Source organism: Hyalella azteca, unplaced genomic scaffold (genome assembly GCF_000764305.2).
Source record: "Hyalella azteca isolate HAZT.00-mixed unplaced genomic scaffold, Hazt_2.0.2 contig1766, whole genome shotgun sequence".
In the NCBI taxonomy this organism is placed as follows: Eukaryota; Metazoa; Arthropoda; class Malacostraca; order Amphipoda; family Hyalellidae; genus Hyalella; species Hyalella azteca.
The window spans coordinates 54,730-77,586 of record NW_025932067.1 but is presented as its reverse complement, the minus strand read 5'-3'; the positions used below and the strand labels follow the sequence as shown (position 1 = coordinate 77,586).

At 40.0% G+C, this 22,857-nt stretch overlaps 1 protein-coding gene across 1 annotated transcript; it reads left to right on the top strand.

The window, feature by feature from the left end:
* Window positions 1–4,620: 4,620 nt before the first annotated feature.
* LOC125178971 lies at window positions 4,621–20,456 on the top strand. Its single transcript, XM_047883954.1, has 12 exons — window positions 4,621–4,722; window positions 7,345–9,199; window positions 9,380–9,472; window positions 9,677–9,900; window positions 12,076–12,289; window positions 12,783–12,931; window positions 13,158–13,329; window positions 13,529–13,677; window positions 13,904–14,075; window positions 14,667–14,792; window positions 16,285–16,335; window positions 20,204–20,456. Exons 2-12 carry the CDS (start codon window positions 7,359–7,361, stop codon window positions 20,454–20,456), a joined length of 3,444 nt encoding a protein of 1,147 aa, XP_047739910.1. The 5' UTR covers window positions 4,621–4,722; window positions 7,345–7,358.
* Window positions 20,457–22,857: the final 2,401 nt, after the last annotated feature.

The following is a 22,857-nucleotide window of genomic DNA, read 5'->3' as shown; positions in this document are numbered from 1 at the left end:
TGTCATCTGAAGAATACCCTGAAAATTTAATTTGACGAATTCTCTGGTCATTAACCAACCGTGTTGAAACAAGCTTATTCTGCCTTCTGATACTAATATATATATATGTATATACATTGACATTTTCAAATTTTTTTGTGTTGCCAATTATGGAAAGAAGTCAGAAAAGGTAGCGATTATATATAATTATGACGGACCAATTTATAACAGGAAGTGCGCTAAAGTAACATCAACGTGAACAGCGAAAACACCCTGAGAAGCTATCAAAAAATTTAAATCAGAACGAATGATCCGCATTCTGCGTATCCAGATGAGAAAACCGAATAGGCGTAATTTTTTTTGTAGTATTCATTGTGATTTTATACGGGCAAGATAAAAATAGCGATAAGAGATAATATATACGTTATTTGTATTACTGAAGATTGAAATTAATCTTGAAGTCCTTCCCCACCCTGGAAGCTTGTATGACACTTCATCTTGACTTTAAAACTATTTAAAATATTGCAGGGCTTTAGTCCTTATAACTTTTATAAAAGTAGTTTGATTGGTCCGAAAATATTCTAGTTATATATTCAAATATACATATATTTAAATGGCTGCTAAATTTGCTTCTCGCCTAAGCCTCTCCATCATGAAAGGTCGTGCGCTGCGCCAGTCAAGTTCTTTCAATAAATATTGTACTGATTTTACGCTAGTTTTTTGTTTCATTAAGTTCGTATGGGTCCTTAGTATTTCTTTATATTAAATTATTCAAATACGATTTCAAATGATTTTTGCTGCCAACTTTTACTCGCTTTAGTCATGAGAATAAAATACTATTATCAATTATATTATTTACCAATACATACACTGATATTTAGTTTGATGCCGGCGGTCTTCAACATTGTATAAAGGTTATTTATTCGACATGTTTTATTTAATTTCTATGTATGATTTCGTACTAATCAGAGAAAGCTCTAACGATTTTTATCACAAGTAAATGGAACATAAAATCGGGCTTTTATTCGATCAGCTCTTAATTAGGAGGTTATGTGATTATTTTGATATGCGAGAACATTAAAGAAATGGACGCGAAAAGATGGTACGGAGTGAGACAGCTATTTTCGTATTGCATTTATTAGTTGCTAGTACGCAGTTTATATTTCGTTAGTAATAGTACCAACGAAAACACGCCTGAATAGCGGAGTGGTCATGAATTGCATTTGGTCTGTTAAACGTTGATTAAATTGTCGAATTTGTCATTATCATCATTTTATTTTAAACAATTATCCAAATGAATCTTTTTCAAAATAGCTCATTTCGATGTTTATCTACCCTCTTGGCCAAATAAGCATCAGCATCTGGACACATATTTTTGTGGTCGCTAAGGGAAAAATATAATTTAACTTTTCTATCGGTGATAATAACAGATGCCAATCATGAGTGGTAATTGGATTTATGCTATCCATAACTTTCAAATTTTAAATACAGAAATGCAAATTGAATCATGAAAATCTTCTTATTGCATTCAAGAAATTATTTTCTTGTAACACTCACATATGGGTATATCCGGTATTCTAGGCAACAAAATTTACTATCTCTCCATTAGTGGACCAGAGTTGAGTAAAAATATCTAAGACGAAAACAAGAGACGCAGAAGAATGATTCATAAAGGTTTTTAATCTAATTCTTATCAGATTGCTGTGATGTACGTTGCACCGCGGTTTATTTATCATGTAAGTGTATAAACAAATCTCTTTCCCAATACTGTATCATTTCTTGGCTAAATGAGCCTTCAGTTAGATAACGAGTCATGGTGTATTTGATACCTCAGACGGAACAGCGTAACGGAATCAATTAATGTGAATAGTCATTTTACTTCAAAATGAAGGTCGGAAACCAACCAAAGTAGTTTTGTCATCACAAGGTGTGTTTCAGAGAGAGGTAGAATCTTTCGAGTAGAAGATTCAAAGAAAAAGTCACAAAGAAAAATGTAAAAAAATTAATGCTACCTTTTCGCTCAATAATATCATTAAACAATACTAATGAGGCATCATTTGACGGTTTTACTGTTATTAAGAGTAATTTCTTTAATAAGATGATTATTTCAGACCAGAGACCTCAATCAGAATTATGTCACGCTCTACGTCGCGATTGTCATATTGTTCCACACTAGATTGAGTCATTGATAATTTAGTTTGCAATTATTGGATATTTTCATAGTAAGAAATTTAATGGTGTATCTTGCAACGAGTTCCGAAAATTTCAGAAAACGACCTTGGATTTTTCACGAAGGGTAAATCGAGCGCAATAAAGTGTATACTCTCCAATTGTGATATGCTGATATCTCCGATTGAAATTGAGAGGCAAATGTCAATACTTTCAACTAAGTAGAGAAGGAGTAAAAAATTTCTATTGGTTGGTTTATCTGATAAACATTCGATGGATCGTACGATAGATGCGCCCAGGACGTTAAGACAGGGCTACTAGAATAACCAAGAGTTAGAAGGCAAAAGCTAGTCGTGTGATACACTACGTTGAGTGGTTATTGGAGTCGTTTTTCTTTATTTGTGGTTATGCTATTAGCGGTGCCGTCAGCTGGGATATAATTAAATTCAAAGTGTTACATTGTCCCAAAGTAAAGAAAAGTTTGTTGTGCTGTTAGACGCTAACGTGTCTAAATTGCTGAACGAAAGATTTTTTGTTCAGCCATCTTCGTTCAGCCGAGAAAAAGAAAGTTCAGCCATTAGACAGTTAGTGTCTATATGGATGAACGAAACTGAACTATCCAGTCCATAAACGCCTTTTTTTCATAAAACACCTTTTTTGTCCAATATTGAAAAAACTTTCGCTCGGACGAAGCGACCTGGTGGATGACGCCATTGCTGAACGCCATATATTATATATTATATTATCACTTTTTGTACATAAATGATGCCGCTAGTCCGTTTCATTTAAACGCTGAATTTACTACCATTTTTAGCAGATATAGAATCAATGTTTTTGCACTAAATATCAAAATATCAACGTTTTAATAGTGATAAAATAATATAATATAGTGATTATACGGATTATGGACGAAACTAGAACGGAGTTTTTTTTATTAACTAAATATATTTTTTCTGTTGTCAGGGATACATTTTTCATGTCAAGGAAGAATTTTTTATTGCAAGGATGTATTTTTCAAGTCAAGGATCTATATTTTTATGTCAATGAAATATTTGTCTTCACTTCAGTGAAGATTTTTTAAGCCAAGAGTATATTTTTTTCAAGTTAGGGATATGATTTTTTGAGTTGTTAATAAATCAATGAATGTCATATTTTATTACATTTTTCTTATTTTTAACTGCAAAGTGTTGTTTTATCATTTTTGAACGAAAAATGTGCGCGGGTTCGATCCCAGCTCTGTGCGCCAGTTTCTGGTCAGAATCGGCTAGGAGGCCGGGCGGTTAAGCACAGCAGAATTGTAGCAGTGAGTTGTGAGTTCGAGGCCGCAAAATACTGTGAATGTTCTGCGATGTTCAGAATCGGCGACAGGCCTACGGCCTAATAAACGTTGAAACCGCTTTTATTAAGTGTGGTAAAGGGAGCAAGGGTGGGCGCCTTGCCCCAAGCCCATGGGCCCATTGCCCCAGGGGTGTGGCAATGGGCCCATTTTGACACTTTTTACAAATACTTTTTCATTAAAAATTGAATAACTCTATGGGCGTCTAATTACATCATACATTCCTCACTAGGAATCATATCATCGCACATCATACCTTTAAACAAAACAAAGAACCGCCTCGTATCAATTAAAACTTCATCAAAAATTTAGTTAAAAAAGGGGGGCGCTGCCCCATGTTGTCCTATGTATATTTTTAATGCAAACCATGAATATTAATTCAATGAAAGTGCCAATAAAATTGAGCTACTTTTCGGACAATTATTTGTTAATAACTTCCTGCTTAGTTGGCGATTTAACCAATCAATAATTTTGATGTTCTTTCAGCTGAAACATAACAATCAATTCCTGTGAAATTAATCTTAAACCGATTTAATACATGATACTTATCATCAGTGCACTTTCAAGTTAAGTTCCCTTTTATTGAAAAATGTGCAGTGATCATTACTTTTTAAAATGCAAAATTGGGGTTTCTTGAATTAGAGGGAATCAATTTCGGGCCTTAATTTCCGTACTTTAATTCTGCGTATTTCTTTCAACTGACACTAATTTTAAAGGAGTCAATTTGAAATGTCAAGCTAAAAAATAATCAAAATCAAATGGCAAGCGAATGAATGTACGCTCTTAAGGTGATACAAAATATTTGTGAATAAATATAAATAAATTAAATAGTTTCATTGTCAGTCGGAAATTATTTTTGTCTTCCGAAATATCAGTGTTTTCGACCCTCCATTTTATCATTAATCGTTTTTTAAACTTATAACACAAATGCCATCGAGTTCAGTAATAGGTTTTATTACCTCACAAAATTTAATTGCTCTGAAGAATTAAAAACTAATAAACATTGAGCATGATTAATATTCTGAACAGGGTTGTAAACTTCAAACAAATTAAGTGTAAACTTCTTATCAGATTGAACCTTGCTCTTGAGTTATCTCGGTAATTATCTCAGAATTCTTGGTGACGAAGAAATTATTCGATTAATAGGTTCTTGAAAACGTTAAAATGGTCACGTACTTGTGAGCCCAGGACAAATAATTTGCTTACCTGATACTCAAGTCTTCCAAGCAAGATCCCAGGTAAGAAGTTTTTACCATTCATATTGTGACGGAATACATTTTATGTATGACCTTTTTTGTGTAACCATGCGATAGTATTGACTAAACTCAGAGGAAATCATTATATTCTCATTAATTATTGCATAGGCATTTTTATTTTGCGACGGAAACACGGAATTTCCTTTCACTGTGATATTCTTTTATTGACAGCATTATAAGTAGAAAATATTTTGGTGCGTTGGCTAAGCGTATTTATAGCTCGAACATGATTAGTCAAAGTAGCTAACCCCGCACGGGTGCAAAATTGATGTCTTCAAACCTTGATCTATGATTCATTGACTTTGATTTGTGATTGTGTTTCAAAATGACTTATACCTGTTATAAGTCATTTTTATAAATAAGTCTTTATACCTGTAATAATAATATTGATTAATTATCTCTCATTGTACGTAAATAATGTTGCTAGTTCACAATCCCTTCGTCTTCCCTTCGCGCGTCCACAAACTGGATGTCTTCAGGTTTTATTTCATAGAATATTGGTTCAATCCGTGATTATGCTGCCCAGAGGTTAAACTTTTTATTGTTGTGAATATATTATATTATATTGTATTATAATATATTATATTATACACATGAGTTCTATATTATAATACATTATAATATATTATCACTTTTTGTACATAAATGATGCCGCTAGTCCGTTTCATTTACATTACAAAGAAAGTATTGCGTAAGGGGATATTTGGGCTGAGTTACCCATTGATAATGGATTACGGGTTAAGTAGTGCAAAAGTTTCGGGTAGAATTTAGGGAGCCAGTTTAGCTTAGCCAGTTCAGGGCTAATAAGACACTGCCGTAGTTTTGATCTCACATGCCTAACCGATTAATAGGGCGCTTGGTTGAACTGAGCGTAAAGGTTCATTTACACGAGGCTTGTATTCACTCCTTGTATTCAGTGCGAGTACTCGCACTCCGAATATTGTAATGATTTATTCTTCGGATGAGAGTAGCAGATGCATTGGTGCCCGAAGCAGTTCAAATTCTTATGTGCTGTCTAGTCGGGCTGCGGCAGTCGTAGTGAGTATACGTGTGCCTCTTTCTATCCTGCTTGGGCTGCTCTGTCTCCTCTGATGTTATGAACTGTGTCTTATCCCAACGACGACGGTTCTAAGAACATCAAGAGGTGTACAGGTGATATTCAACTTTCCTTAAAGATATTCCAAAACTACGATCTACTGTGGAATGTACGTCCGATGAAAATTACAACAAAAACTAATTGAGAAAGTAGTGTTTCGAGAGTTAAACGAGACTTTGTTGGGCCTCTCACCCACACTCTATATATACGTTGATCTGCACAGTTTTCCTCCTACTCAGCACGAGTGGTAACTACGCCACCAACTGCTTCCTTAATAATAATGTTGTGCAGGCGGGTAGCATGTCAGACTTGTCTAACATCAGCCTGGAAGTACGTAGTTCTGGAGGCGTCAAACGCGTCATTATCATTACGTTCCATATTCCACCATGCGCAGACCTCTCTCGACAGCTCCCAATGATGCACTGGCGCCTGCGGACTGTTAACCAAATACTCTCCTCGTGTATATAGGCTCTCAGCCGGCAAAACTGGACTCGCCGCGAGTACTAGTCCCGCGTGTAAGCACCTTAAGGCTGGTAGTCAGAATGCAGCGAAGTTTGAGAGAGAGTTTTTCGCGACCATCGTGTAAAATCCTTTTATCTGCCCGAAGCTCAGTCAGTCGCTACCCTCGAGCATGTACTCTTTATAATGTGATATCCTAGCCAGACCCTTTGTCGCGGCAACTGGTCGCTTTCAGGTGGCCGAGGAATGGCCAGCGGTCGGCTATAACTAATTGGATTAGGCCGACGACTGGCCACGTATTATTCCTCGCCCCTCATTGAGTCCGCCTTCACCATACGATAGTTTAGATAATTGCTTAATTTTCGCGAATACTGCGTGACGCACCCAAATTCATTCATCCAATAAGCGATATAGGTTATATTTCGCCAACATTCTCTTCCATGCAAAGTTGGCCAAAGAAGCAAGTCAACAAACCATTACTTATGTGAAATGATTTTATGAGCATTAAAATAAACTTTTAATAGATGTTGTTATGGAACGACCAGTTGCAAGAAATCATTATAGCTCCGAATGGTAGGGCAAGCAAATATTATGAAATTTAGTTTCTGCAATTTAGAGATGAACGGATACATTCTAGTTGTTTAGTTTTTTTTATTATTATTTTGACGAGTCGCATATCTGTGTATTTATGATTTATTATTGTTCAGATTTCATATTCGATATTCAGTAAGCGACGATTATTGGACAAAAAAATATACTTCAGGCGGAGTCTCATTCAAGCCAGTAATTTTGATAGTCTTTAATTAAAGAATTTTTGGAAGAAATTTCGTTTATTTTTAGCATATACAACTCGGAAAGTTGAGGTCGAATATAAAATTGACGATGTTACCAGACTGCATTTTTATAAGAACTGGTCACACAACGTACATGTAAACTTACGTGATGGTAGCTTAAAATGCTGCTGTTTTCGCTTAAATAGGAAAAACTTGCCATTTATTTGTAATGGAAACCTAGGGTGATGAATTTATTGCAAGATGTTTTATTTGCAGGAACCTTCTGAATAATGGCTTCCTCCAAACCCACGACATCTGCATCCTCCACTCCCACGTCATCTGCTTCTACCATAGCAATAGCAACAGATAGCAAATCATGTTTCCAGGAAATGGAAATTATTAGCAAAAACAAACATGGAATTTTTACCCTATGCCCCAAATACACAAGAAGACTTATAGATATTGAATGCAAAGATAAAAAAGTCACTGAATCATACATGAGCTACATGGACAAACATCAAATTAAGCACTCGCACAAAGCGTTCAAAGCAGTCATGACTCCCGAAAACTTGGACATGACAGAACTGTTCTCACTATTCCAGTGTCTCTTTGAAGTGAAAAAAGATGGGAGAGATACTTCAGAAATGCTAAAAAAAGTGAGAAAAGTCAAGGATATTAGAAATGATGTCACACATAACGGCAAGGCACTGAAAGATGCAACTACGTGCAAGAAAATTGAGGAAAAATTATTGCAGATGATCCAAGAAGCTGGTAAATTTTATTCCCTGTCTTCAACTGACATAAGGGCAATGGAAGATGATTTGCAGCAAGAAATCCACCGTGGATTGCCTCCTGGTGTGCGAAACATGGAATACTACTGCTACTGCATTCTCAACGAAGGGAAAGAAGTTGCTAAAGTTCGTTTCCAGAACTTTACAACAGAGGATCTCCCTTTGGCTGCTGGCCTCGTTGAAAGGACAGAGGTATTTCACCCACCTGAAGTGACACTGCAGGACAAAGATGACCAAGCGCTGCCGCTACAAAACTTGTTTGATTCATCAAATGAAAGCATCGTGATTTTGTCGGGCGTTGTCGGTGCTGGTAAAACCACCTTACTCAAGTACATAACCCAAGAGTTCTGGGGGCTTAAGTCAAACGTACCGAATTATCTAAAAGGATTTGAAACCCTTGTCTACATCGAGTGCAGAGACAGGAATACAAATAACTTGCAGCAAATCGTTAGGAATCACTTTGGACGCGTTTGCACGGACATAGGAGAAACGAATGTTCTAAAAGCACTGATGCATCTTCGCGTGCTGATTCTGGTCGATGGATTCGATGAAGCCAACGAAAACTCGAAGAGAGTTATAGGTGACCTACTAAAGAGAACCTGGCACTCTGAATCCCGCATCCTCATCACAACTCGCCCTCAGGCTGTTGAAAAGTTCAAAAGTTTTGTTGCTCGAAACGTCAGCAAGATCTCAGGGTACAAGATCGCTCCTCTATCAGACCTGGATGAACAATTAAAGTTTATTGAGAGGTACGAACGAATTCTGACCAAAGACCCAGCTGACGTAGGGGCGATGCAAGAGCGATTCTCTAAACTTGATCCGCAACTACGGAGAAGCTTCACCGAGCCAATCAGTTTGCTGCATTTCTGCTCCATTTTCAAAACGAGTCCAGAGAAAATCTTGCGATGGAAAAGCTTCAACGATGTGTCAAGAGACATATTGCAACTGCAGAAGACAATTGTGAAAGAAAAGCTCTGCGATATCATCGTCGCAAACAAAGATGTTCTCATTGACGACCTTTTCATGGTCACTGGCAAGTTGGCGTTGGAGTTTCTTGCATGCAACCAGATAACTTTCAATGAAGATGAACTCCGACGATTCAAGCAACAATGCAATCGAACAATAAAATCTCACGGTGCCAACGAATTCGACTGTGACGTATTACTCTCAGCCATACTAAGAATGAAGAAAACTCTTTCCGGAAACATGGCTGGAACCTACTCCTTCGCTCACAAATCACTACAAGAAATCATTGCAGCTCATTACGTTACTGGGCGATTAGTATACACTGATGAACCAATTTCCAAAATAGTGGGAGACACGTCACCATCAAACCCAAGGTGGGTCTGCCATTCGAGCATGTAGCCGTCGATGGAGGACTAAACGATAGAGCAACAACAATAAATCAAAATGATCGTTGAGCCTCAATTCATTTTTCGTTATGGGGATAGGAATCAAATTTGTGTCCCGTATAGAAAAGTTCTGATCCACTCTTCACATACTTTTTTCTCTCAATGCAGAACTGCTACTCGCCAAAAGACTGAGAAATCTAAAAAACCAATGCAACAAGGAACACGTATTGCTGTGCCTGTCGTGAAGAATAACCTGGATAAGTAAGTGTTAAGAGTAAAATGTGATGCTTGTTTTATCCCGCAATTTTTCCCCCTGGCTGGAGAGTTCACAGTTTTTCTTCACCATTAGCTTTCGGTTCGGGGCCTACCATTTTCATTCGAGCGACTTCTGAGCTTTTGATAGATAAAATACAGTGTCTGTTCTTCCTGTTTAATCTGTTTCATAGCAGTTTCTTCATTTTTCAGGTTTGTTGAAGTACTTGAGTACGTCATACAGAACTTGAGCAGCAGCAACCCACCACAGTTTCGAATTCACTGGCCCGAACTCAGAGACGCCATCACATCCGCGGGTGTCGTCAAGGGCCGAGACTGGCAGCCCCTGCTTCTCCGGAACCCTGATGAAACTGAGCTGGCGAAGCACGCGGCCAAGATTACAATCGCTGAGACTAAGGATTGGAACGTGCACTCAGGTACGGCATATTTATGACAAAATTGACTAATATAATAGTATTAAATAATTGATAAATTATAATAATATGATAATTACTTATGAATGACCTACTAGAATAGAATAGAATAGAAGTGTCGGCCTTGAAGAAATAGGCCCATGGCCTGTTGATGATTCTTGAACTTTTAGTGACTTGATTCACAAGGGACCCGGCCTTTGGAACCCGATTTTTCCATAACTGACGGATTGAGATAGCTGCTGGACTTATTGCCTGGTCCGTAATTTGCTAGGCATTTTAAGACTGAACATATGCTCCTGCATAGCTCCGTCTAGTCTGTTTTTGAAGGCATTCATACTCGGAGCGTCAACGATGCTATCAGGGAGGTAAAAAATGACGTCAGAGGGCCGGCTAGGACAGTTGCTAACTCTTTGAGTAATCTGGGGTGGAAGCCATCTGGTCCACATGACTTATTTGTATTTACAGCGATAAGGCGCTTGAGAACCTCTTCTTTTTGTATATCAAAACTCGTTAATTTAGAGCCGACTGGGCGCTCCTTAATAGCTGGAATACTGTTCAAGTCCTCTTCAGTGACGGCGGACACAGAGGCACAGTATTGAAGAACGTGACCAAGGTTTCAGAGACCCTAGAGGGCAGTGCGAATTCAGGTTCGCCTGACGTGCCATATTTTAGGCCAGTGGTTCCAAACTTTTGCAGGCTGGCGCCCCCTTAATTGGCTGCCCAGCAAATTTCTAGCACCCCCGCACAGACACATCTTGAAACAAACAATTCTTTCTCGATATTTGTATGCTGCAATTTGAAAAGAGAAAGGCTAAACACAAATGTGTATTTCACAAATAAAACCCAATTTAGTAAACATATATATATTAGCAGTTATAACTGTTTCAGCAACAGAGAATGGTATATATATTTTCAAAAATTTACCCTAGAAACCCAGAAGAGGTTACAAAAACCATCACTGGAAGCCGTGTGCTGTAGGTGTTGAGTACAAATCGTCAAACAAACGTTCGAACTTCTGACTTCGGAGTGCCGCCTCCCTACCGCCCCATTCTTCCTCACCGCCACCCCAGATCTTTCCACCGCCCTCAGGGGGGCGGTACAGCCCACTTTGGGAACCACTGTTCTAGGACACTCGTCCACTGTTTTAGGTCACTGGGAATCACTCGTCCTGGTAGTGGCGACTAGGGGAAGGGTAAATATTCAGGGCAGTATAGGCCAGTTTTTGTAACCCTATGACCACGTGTAGTTCTACGACCATCCCTTGCTCGTTGACCCTCCAGAACCATTTTATTTGCATTAAACAACAAGCTTGGACAAGCCATATTCTTATCTATCAACCAGAGTTGGATGAATGGCTGAGTTGGCCATGAGTTGAGCTTCCTGGAAGAATTTCACCTGCATGGGACTCGAACCGGGTCACTGGGTGCTAGAGATGGGGAGCAGCAGTGAACAACACATTTAACTCCTAAATGAGCGATGGAGCAAACGCTCAGCCACAGCATGCAATATATTTACCCAGCCTCAGTGATAGACGCCGCAGTCTACGTTGGAACAACGTAATCCACGCCAGTAAAAAACTGCTTAAAGATAATAGCGCCGTAGGTCTTTAGCCAAAACATCAGTATGCTCGCTAATAAGCTGGCAGTTCGGCATCAGACCTCACTTTCTGTGGCCAAACCTCTTTTGGCCTAACCTATTCACGCTGCCCCGACTCACAACCTTCTTGCAGCCAATGACTGACTCCATCTTCTCACTGTTCCTCTTCTCTAACATCCAGCAGCCAGATTAGATTAGTTTATATGCGCTCAGGTTCGTTTTTGGTGCAGAAATGTTGCAACGTGTGTAGATTAGGCCTGAAGAGGTTAGGCGGGAATAGCTTTGGCCAGATGCAGTATGACCACGCTTAACTTGGGCATGCTTAAGCGGTGGCTGTGGGCATATGGCGGTGTGGCTTAAAAACTAGATTTTAGAGGTCTCTATTCCCTCTGGCGTTCTTACCCACGGAAAGGAATATGATTAAAGTATGAAGATGGGCGAAGTCTTATCTCTCTAAGGCGCACGTGCCCCATAGAGAAAATGTCTCACCACTGCACAACCGTAGCTCCACTGGTCGAGCTCGCGTTTGCCTGATCTAAAAGAAATATCATAAAGATTAATAGGGTACTATTTTGTCTCCAGCTAATGATGCGACGGCAATTTCGCTAATGTTGCCCTACGAGACGCCTCTACTCATCAACATTAGGCTGCCATCTGCAGTGCTGCGCACTGCGCAGCAAAGTTGGTCAGAAATAGCACATATCCATCGGGGAGAGCTAAAGCTGGATTTCTTGGTGGAATTCTATATCACACCCGAAAATTGTGACGATCTACTTGAGTGCCTCAGAGGTTCCAGGTCAGTAACGCTTCACTATTGAGTATTTCCTTCGATTCGTTAAACACTAGGGGTCAGTGAAAATAAAATTGTTAATTAAAATATTTTTCATCTACTCATTCGAGATTCTTCCTGTGCAGCTAGTAATTTGGAATCTCCTTGGTTAACTCAACCGGCCATTTGTCTACCAAGTTCAATGAAAGAATCATATTCTTAAATTACAGCTTGTGGGCACAATAAAGCCTTACGATTGGTCTTACCATAGTTACTTTACTCGTTTATCTTTTACTCGTAATCTGTCAGAAATTACAGAAACTGATAGAAATAATAAAAAACGACCGAGGTTGAATAAAGCAACGTAAGCTTATGCAACCAGATGCATCAAATTGCCTTCTTTCTCACACGGTCTCTAGGTGTAAAAGGGTATTTAAGTAGTAGTGTAAAGGTATTTAATTGTATTATCATTACTGGTATGCATAGGTGTCAGCCTACTAAGTGACTTCGTAACTCATAGATGTCAACTCAGTGAGCTGAAGAGCAGCATCAGCAGTGCGGCTGCCGTCGCAGTCGTGGCGTCCGTTTCTACAGCCGCTACAGAACTGCACGTCGCCCTCACCGCCCCTCTCAACCTAGAGGCTCTGCAAGGAAAATATAAGCGTCTAAGTTAGTGGTTTGAATTTAAACTATTACAATTTTCGCTTTCTTATGCATACACACTCCCTGGTGTGAATTTTGACATGTTCTCTCTCTGGTGTGAATTTTGACATAAGTAAATTATGCCACCCGTATCGGCATAAACTGGCAGTTATTCAAATTAAAAACTGACAAGAACTTTAATAAATAAAAATACGAGAACATTAAGGCTGTTTGTCAATCGTTTCATTTACAGATGTTGAGATAAGGCCAATGGAAGCAGCTTGGGCTCAGGCATCCAGCCAAGCCCAGTCACCGCGCCTGCCAGCCCAGCCACCGCCTGAGCTGGTGTTACTCTTCGTCGATCCTGGCAGCTGCATTGAGACCGTTGCTGGAGTCATCCGTGCAATCGCCCCCGTCGGGAAAACGTCTGTACACTTTCTAACTACCTAACTTAAATAATTTGTTGATTAATATGTGTGATTCGTATAAAAAGTTAAACGCACTTTACGCCATTCACGATCAGTCTTAAAAGGGTATTTAAGTAGTAGTGTAAAGGTATTTAATTGTATTATCATTACTGGTATGCATAGGTGTCAGCCTACTAAGTGACTTCGTAACTCATAGATGTCAACTCAGTGAGCTGAAGAGCAGCATCAGCAGTGCGGCTGCCGTCGCAGTCGTGGCGTCCGTTTCTACAGCCGCTACAGAACTGCACGTCGCCCTCACCGCCCCTCTCAACCTAGAGGCTCTGCAAGGAAAATATAAGCGTCTAAGTTAGTGGTTTGAATTTAAACTATTACAATTTTCGCTTTCTTATGCATACACACTCCCTGGTGTGAATTTTGACATGTTCTCTCTCTGGTGTGAATTTTGACATAAGTAAATTATGCCACCCGTATCGGCATAAACTGGCAGTTATTCAAATTAAAAACTGACAAGAACTTTAATAAATAAAAATACGAGAACATTAAGGCTGTTTGTCAATCGTTTCATTTACAGATGTTGAGATAAGGCCAATGGAAGCAGCTTGGGCTCAGGCATCCAGCCAAGCCCAGTCACCGCGCCTGCCAGCCCAGCCACCGCCTGAGCTGGTGTTACTCTTCGTCGATCCTGGCAGCTGCATTGAGACCGTTGCTGGAGTCATCCGTGCAATTGCTCCCGTCGGGAAAACGTCTGTACACTTTCTAACTACCTAACTTAAATAATTTGTTGATTAACATGTGTGATTCGTGTAAAAAAGTTAAACGCACTTTACGCCATTCTCGATCAGTCGGTTGGGTAAATAAACAATACACAAACAAATTAATTCTTAAACTAGCCCCTTGGCAAGCACCTGCCGCCTGACTTGGAGGTAAAATTCTGCTGAAAACGCTTGAAATTTCTTCTTCCTGACGAGTCATGCGTCAGAATTTCAGGCGTTTTTTTACCAGAATTTTACCTCCATTTCAGCATAATTTAGAATTTCAGCAGAATTTCACCTCCAAGTCAGGTGGCAGAATTTTACCAGGAGGGCATTCAAAAACTGGTGCCACGTTATGACAAGTGCCTTAATATTCACGGAAATTATGTAGAAAAGTAAATTACGGTACATCCTTTCATGTCAAAATAAAATTATTACGATATCTTTGCCCGTCTTCTTTAATTCCACAACGGTCCTAACCTAAAAAACATGCCTCGTATTAAGCATTAGCACATACACCGAGAAATTCTAAGTAAAATTATTTCCAAAAAGGTTAACAACGGAACCGTTCCCGCTCTACAGATTTGGCAAAATAATGATGCCCGGATGTGGGCTTCAGGAAAATGAGATTTGGAAACTAATGGAACAACTGCACAGCGCTGGCATCAGGAGCTGCAGTGGCGGCCATACGCGATACATAAAAAACGCGTGAGTCTCTTCGGTTACAGACAAATTTGTCGGGAGCTTTTATAATTCTATAAAAACATACCATGGACTGCGTTCAATTTTGATAGACTTTTTTTATTGAATCTTTATAGGAGCAAACAAGCGATCCTTGACTCTTGATTACAAAACTTTTTTAAGGAAGTTATTACACAGAGGTCATTCTGTCATTTAAAGGAAGTTCATACAGCAATACTTGTAAGATTTTATTTCTTTAATATTGTATCGAGACTTAAACTTAAGGAGGTATAATGTGCATGCGAAACTACGTGATTATGATGTTATGTACGCACATACTTCATTATTTATGCGGATGTTCTCAGCATTTTCAATAATATTAGTTACTACCGTAGAGAGACTGCAAGAAGATAACATAACTCCGTTATCTGATCATGAATGTTTCTTTCTACTTTATTTTTACTTTACTTTTTAATAAAGTAAAGAAAAAGTAAAGTAAGGTAAATAAATAAATAGTAAATAGTAGTAGTAAAGTAGTAAATATATAAATTGCTTTATTTTACATTTTTATTTTGTATTTTGATTTTGTAAATAGATTTTGTATTTCAATTTGCATTTCAAGTACAGCTATATGACTTAGCCGAGAAATCAAGTGAACTGGATAAAAGTTTTTTGTGGTGGAATTGTGAGGAATCATAAAAGGGATGTGAAAAAACGGTCAATTTCTTTGAGAACCTGTTTCGCTAATTTTCAATTAATAAAGTTTTTTTAACGCACACGACTTGAGTACAGTGTTGATATCAGAGAACACAGTTTGAGTACAGTGTCGATATCAGAGAACACACAGTTAGAAAAACGTTGAAAAAGCGGTCCTACCGGCGTCCTAGTGGCCGGTCGCCCCGTGAAAATAAACTGTGTAGCCGTTTTATCAGATGTTTTACGGATTTCTGGTGTTAAATTGGAATAAAAACGGTAACACAGTGTTTCTTTTCACGTGCCGACCCGGCCACTGAAACGCCGGTAATACCACGTTAACGGTCATTTTTCTAACAGTGCAGGATTTTGTGACGGGAGCGGTATTCACAAAATTTAAAGGATTACTTAACCTGTGAAAAGTCTCGTTAAGTGTCTGGTGATATAGGTTATGTATTCATGATATTTAGGATATTCATGTTATATCCATATTTATGGTGATATTTATAATATCAGACGATCCCGTTGAACGAATCTAAATCTAATATTTTATTTTGAAACTGCACTAGGACTTCGATTTTGCCTTTTTTTACAAATTAAAATTACTGAACATATAAAAATCTTCAAATTTTGTTCAACCGCATATTTTCAACTTTTAATTTGAATTTATTCATAATAATTTCTGGTTTTGTAGTAATCAATTTAGGAAGTTATAAGGCTTTTTATATATTAAATTCCATCTGCTCCCTATGGTTTATCATGCAACATCATCCATATCTTGTTCAAATACCTAATACTGAACATTCCAACACCTACTGCATGACAGTCTGGGAGACGTGGTGCTCAACATAGGAGACGACCTCATAGACCCCACTAGGTGAGTAGCCCTATATACAGTTACTTTGCACTAGGTGAGTACCTGGGAGGCGTATTAATAGTCGACTCATCGCAGCGACTGATATGAAGTTGTCTATTACGATATTTAAGGTAGAAAGCTTCTAAACTCAGCACTGTGTCAGGATTCATAACGTTGTCTGGTTCATATTGTCACACAGAGCTGAAAATGAGATTTCCCTATCAAAATTTGGATGCCTGTCAGCCGCTGGCTCAGGGTCGCCCCAAGTTATTTTTGCGGTGTAAATTAGAAGCTCTATGTCCGCTTTAGGTTCCGGTTGCCGGAGCGAAATAAGCGCCGAAAGAGAATCTTGTGAAATACCCGTCGAGCTTGGGGCGATCGTGGGGCGCGCGTATTCGGTACCTGATACGTTCGGGACAGACACGGCCGAATCTGAAAAATGCGTTAAAAAAATGCCCCCTCCCTTCCCCCCCTCTATGGGGGGAAGGGAGGGGGTTATTTGAATCGCTGTACGCTATATATATATGAGCAGACTAGACATGTATCATCGCGGCACAATGAAGCAAGTGACAAGTAAACACGAGTTTGAAAGGGGAATAATATCAGTTAATAAAACTTTCAACCCCGACTTTCCAAATTACCCATAACATTTTCTAATATTTTCCAGAATTGCAAGACCCTCGCACATTGCCCGAGCAAAATAATTTTCAATATTCACCAGCAGCCAGCATTCTCACACATTTCCCAAAACAAAACATTCTTCAGTATGCAGTATCACTCAAATATCAACATACTCCAATATTCAACACTGCTCAATATTATCCCACATCATCCATGTACGAAACATTCAACCCATTTACCCGTACCAAACACTCCTACCTGTTGCGGTAGTAGGGGCCGAGACCAAACATTTACCACGTACGGCTGAGCAAAATATGATCTCACCTTAACCAGTATTGAACCCTCTCTCATATTCGCGAGCACCAAATATTCACATATACTGTTAAGCATTCTCCCGCAATAATCAGTTGAATCAGTCCTTAAAAATCTCCTAAAATACAGTAATAGCAAAAAACAGCCTATTGTATTTACAGAGCTTAATTTTAACTATTCCAACATAGCAGACTCAATTCTCAATATAGGTAGCTAATTCCTGTTTCCAGGTATGAAGTATATACCTAATATCTCTAGTGAAATTATTCACGGAAATGCAATTTTTCCCTACCCTGTGTACCTAAAACTCACGAAATACACACGTGCAAATACCAATAGTTTGATTTCAATTCGAATAGAGTTCACAATAACGGAACCGTGCAACTTAGTTACCTTAAAATTTGCTCTGCTCTGTAAACCCTGTTGTAACACGTCTTCAGCAGCAAGCTCTGCGCTGACCAGTTGGGAAGGTTGCCAGATGCCACAACTCAACTCGAAGTTAACCGACTTGATGAATCTAAGCGTTCGGTTCTGTAGTCCACAAACGATCCTGATGATGTCTTGGCCGATGTATCAGAAATTATAACCTCGAGTATAATAACACGAACAGCTGAAATAACACGTTCGTGTCATTATGCCCCAAATTTAAAAATTTCAGCAAAAATCTCGAAGCTCGACGGTGTGTTCTTGAATGTCGTCGTGTGCTCCAAGTTCTAACCGCCAAACACCTTCACTTTAGGAGGCACTGGACATTAAACACTTAGGAAGTTGTGTTCCTAAAGATTCCTAAATTAGCTTGTTCAGCTTTTAGAAACTTCATTATTTTCTATTAGCTTGCATCGCAGTTCACACTAAGGGTACACGATGGAAACGAGAAGCATGTCAAATTAACCACATGACACCACGAAATGCACTAAGCTACTGACAGTTTTCAGAATTCAGAGAGCCGGTGCAGAGCGTCGGAGGTGGGAGGGTAGTGGGGGTAGGGGGTGCGGGTAACCCCACCTTAGAATAGGGAGTATTTTGGGGTTGTTTATCAGTCTTCCCTGGAATGCATGAGTTTTGAAGCCTTGCTTATAATTGCAATTTGTGCGTGTTGCTAGAACGCGACGCACATATGTACGTAGAAATAGAAGTAACACAAGCGTGTTCAAGAAAACGTACTGCACGCGTGTTGTTGTACATATTCGCAAATCGCATACGTGTTAACAGAAACGAAATGTCCGCTTTAGATCGCGTATTGAAGATAGCCCTGTTCACGCATGCGCTGCTGAAAACGCGCGTCGGCGAGCATTAGTAGCAACCCCATTGACATGACAGTAACGTAAGCGTGTTGAAGATAACATAATGCCGATGTGTTTTTCTATGCGCACGCAAAGCAAGCGCGTTGACAGACACGCATCGCACGCGTGTTGAATCTCACGCAACTCGTGTGAGCAACACGCACTCGATGCAAGCGTGTTGTAGATAACGAAACGCAAGCATGTCTACGTACACGCAATGCAATAGTGTTGAAACGCTAGCGTGTTGATAAGTTCGTACACATGCACAATGCACATGCAGCGCCACAACTAAAGGCAGGGGCTTGTCACGCTCGCGCTATAAGAACTCAGGCCAGCTACTGAGCAGGGTAAGCCAATGGTGGCCTGGCCAGCCGCTGATTTCGTGTGTCATTTGACCCTTATATTTTTTCCCATGAAACTACCCAAAATAGCTCCTACTGGGCGGCTAATTATGAGATGCGGCCATTTCACATCTGAATCATCTCTAATCCGAGACTGACAACCGAAACCAGACCGTCTGCCGCGGCTAAATTTTGACAGGGTTGGTTCCCTTTTACTTCGATTCTATCCCTTTGAGCTCATATTATAACCTAACTTTCCGCAAATTAGCGGTATTTCAAAGGGAAATTTTTAACGTTCCCATAAATTTTTAATTACCTACACAGTGTACACCTTTTGTCGAGGTGAATCACAAATACCGATTTCACTTTGATCATCACCCTTTTAGTGAGCTGAAATTGTGAAACTGAAATTTCAATGCTCTTCCATTCCATCTCCCCTCAGGGGGGACTTCTGACGGGTGTCTGTGCTCGTCAGAAGTCCTATGGGATTTCGCGCTCCTAGGGGGATTGTTCCTGAGCGCCCCACCGCTGAGCTCGCGGTGTCTGACTGTAGGTCTCAGTTGTGGGGTTAAGTTATTATGTATGCAGGATTCCTTACATTTCCCTTCTCTGTCTCTCTCGTGCGGGCGGCCGACGTCCCGTGTAAGCGACCTCTTGTTCGATTGTCTTAGTTTCTGTTGCTTTTCACCTGTCCCTCCTTGTCACTTAATCGTCTCTTTGAGATGCTAACGCTGCTTCCTTCGAGCCAGCTTCAGCGGGCTGGACATCTGAGACCTTCCGCCCCTTGTGGGTGATGAATAATTGAGACCTTGACTTTCGGTGCGAGATAGCTAAATATCTGAAGCGCTAGTAAACATTCGCCACTAAACTAACTAACTTCCATTCCATCTTCATGACGGACTTTCCCATTTGGTTAGATCTTTGAGGTAAAATATAATTTCGATATTAAGAATATATTCATGGATAGACATCACTACATATTATGCGTTTCGTTTTTTACCTGCTAAACGTACGTTTAGCATTAATTTACATATCTGCCTAATGATTCATATTCACATGACATCCCTGCATTCAGTAATTGCGTATAGTACAGTTATATAGAAGCACTGCAATGAGTGGAGGTAGTCATGCGCTTGAACGTTGGTTGGTAACCTCGAGCTTTCTCGACGTCGCCGTAGGGCGGCATGTGATGGGCGACGAAGGTGGTGAGTAAGCAAGGACGTGGGTGAGACCCAAAGCGAAATCTGGTTCCGTTTAACCTGGGAGAGGGGTAATAAAGTATGTATTAAGCTCATTTCAGATATGTGTAATTTGTTACGTAATTCCTTGCAGGACTGAGACAGTCGTTCGCCAAGTCATCGCAGATGTACGGGCCGTCAAACCCGGGGACTTCGAGGACCAGTGGCCAGAGGTACAGCGAAGGATGGAGGAAGTAGGTGCCACGGCACTGCATTGGCGACTGGTGCTTCTAACCCGCCCGTATGAGGCAAAGATTGCCCTGTTCGCAGCAGTGAAATGCCTGGGGGAAGACGGGCAGTTCGAGATCAGGAGAAGTAAGATTTCTGACCTTGCTGGACAAAATTAATTAAACATAATAACTACGAGTGCCAGGCACGCGCTGTATGGACGTTCTTGCCAAATTTTATCTATTTCGATTTTATTCCACGATACTTGCAACCTGTAGTTGCAAAGGTTAGAACCTGACTAATATATTCATTAAACGGTGTTATTAAGAAAAATGTCATTCTCCAAAATTGATCGTCCCTTCAATCTTGATAAAAATCAATCAGAATTCGTCCTTTGCAGAAGTTGATCTGCTTGCAGTTCCACTGATGCTACCTTACGTTCGAGGAATGAATTTAATGGTTGAACTGCCACCAGAAGCGTTACAAAGTCCCGCGTGGAAACAGATTGTACAGCAGCACACAGGATTCATGACCCTTCATCTTCTTGACCCCGACTGTATATTCATACCTTGCGATGACTCACTTCGGCCTCTGCTCGCCAGCAGGTGAATGACTAACCGTCCTTTTTCTTCAATTCTAGAAATATTTGAACACATTATCAGAATTTTATACATTTATTTACTGCACCTCGGAGTATATTTGATGTGCTCTCATTTCCGTAGGTTGCCTGATGCTCGGAACTTCAGAAAGGCCTAGTCAAAGTTTCGCACTAAAATGATCCAGCAAAATTGACTTGCTTTGGTGTCGAACATGAATATACTCGTGTTGGGGGTCCAGCGTAGGCCACAAATTTCATTCTTAAATAAGCCTTGCAGCCAACGCTCAGCTTCACCATGGAGTTACTTTACTCAGCCTCAGAGCTAGAAGACGCAGACTATGCTTGAACTCGGCAATCCAGACAAGCTACACTCTGCCGAAAGATAATAGCGCCGTAGGTTTTTAGCAATGCTTAAAGCATGTTCGCTCGTAAGCAGGCAAGTTCCTCATCCGGCTGTACTTACTCCGGCCTAACCTCTTCTGGCCTAACCTATTCACGCTGTTTCGGCTCACAACCTTCTTACAGCCAATGACTGGCTCTATCAGCTCACTTGGACCGCCTTTATAACTTCCTTGAGCCAATTTGGTTAGGTTAGGTCCGTTCAGGTTTGTTTTCGGTGGAAAATATCGCAACATATGTTAGGCCTCGAGAGGTTCGGTCAGTATGGCCATGCTCATCATGGCCATACCAGATACAGTATGGCCATGCTTATCTTTAGCAAGCTTAAGCTGTGGCTGTGGACATCCGGCGCTTTGGCTTTGAGCACTTAACTTCATAGGCTGTTATGCCCTCTAGCGTTCTTACCTACGTAAAGGAATATGAGCTAAGTGTGAAGTTTGGCAATGCTGGCCTCCGGCATGCGCCCCTTGGTGTTCTGCAACGCAAACATTGTGAACTCCCACAATAAATTTCGCAATTGCAATTCCTGTTTCCTGTCGTAGCTATTGGTCATTTTGACTTTTAAAATGTGTCTCAACAAAATTTTCAGAAAATTTCATCCAATTCTGTTTCGTGCCACGTTGATTTATCAAAATTACATTTAATTGACGTTGGTGATGTAACTGGACTTAATTTCCTAATATCGATTTCTGAGCTAATTTGGATGCCAGAGTTACAAGCACTAGCTGAAAATTTTTCTTGTGAATTGGCTGGGAGTTATCCTCCATCATTGCATTAAAAAATAGAAGACAAACTATTTTTTTAACTATCAATAAAGTCCTGATGTTCAGTGTCGTTAACGCCGTTCAAGCGAAATTTTCTTGCCGGGCTATGTCTGTGCTGTCACAGATTTGATTTCATCTTGGGAATTCATTGCAAATCTCATATCCAGCACTTATGAATGTTTTAACGTCAGCAATATTAAGAATTTTATTCTCTTGTTGAGGTCCAAGATCATTGGTTTCCGCGGTTGCATCCAGACAGCAGAGGGCATCGCTGCCCTGGCTTCAGGGGCAAGCCGTGATCATACGAAGTACCTGCACCTGCAGCTTGAGGCTCCGCTCGATCTAACTCCACTGAGTGGCTTGCACGAAGACCTCGGTCAATTTTAGGAGTTGAAGTTAGCAGAGTCGGAATTATTGATGAATATAAATTAAACAGGGACGAAACTATGTCCAAGATTTAACTTCTGAACTTTGAAAACGATTGAAAGATTGTAAAGTGAGTTAGACCATTTTGACATATCTCAGTATGCAATCATACAGTCATATATAAAGATTCATGAAAAAGTTATATCTGAAGCGCTTTGCTTAAAGCTGGAAATAAAACGAAAGGATACCTACAGTTTTTCGTCTGCCGAATCAGCCAAATTCATCTGAGGTCTATCTTCTGCCAAAGAGAAAATGTAACGTTCAGGCGTACATTTCTTGGGGGTTCCAAACAGATGCATTATTCTTCCTGAACGATGAATATTACCCTCCAAATCTTCATTTGTCTGATTTCAGAAGTCAGCTCAGATTTTGAATAGCATTTATCCTTGCAGT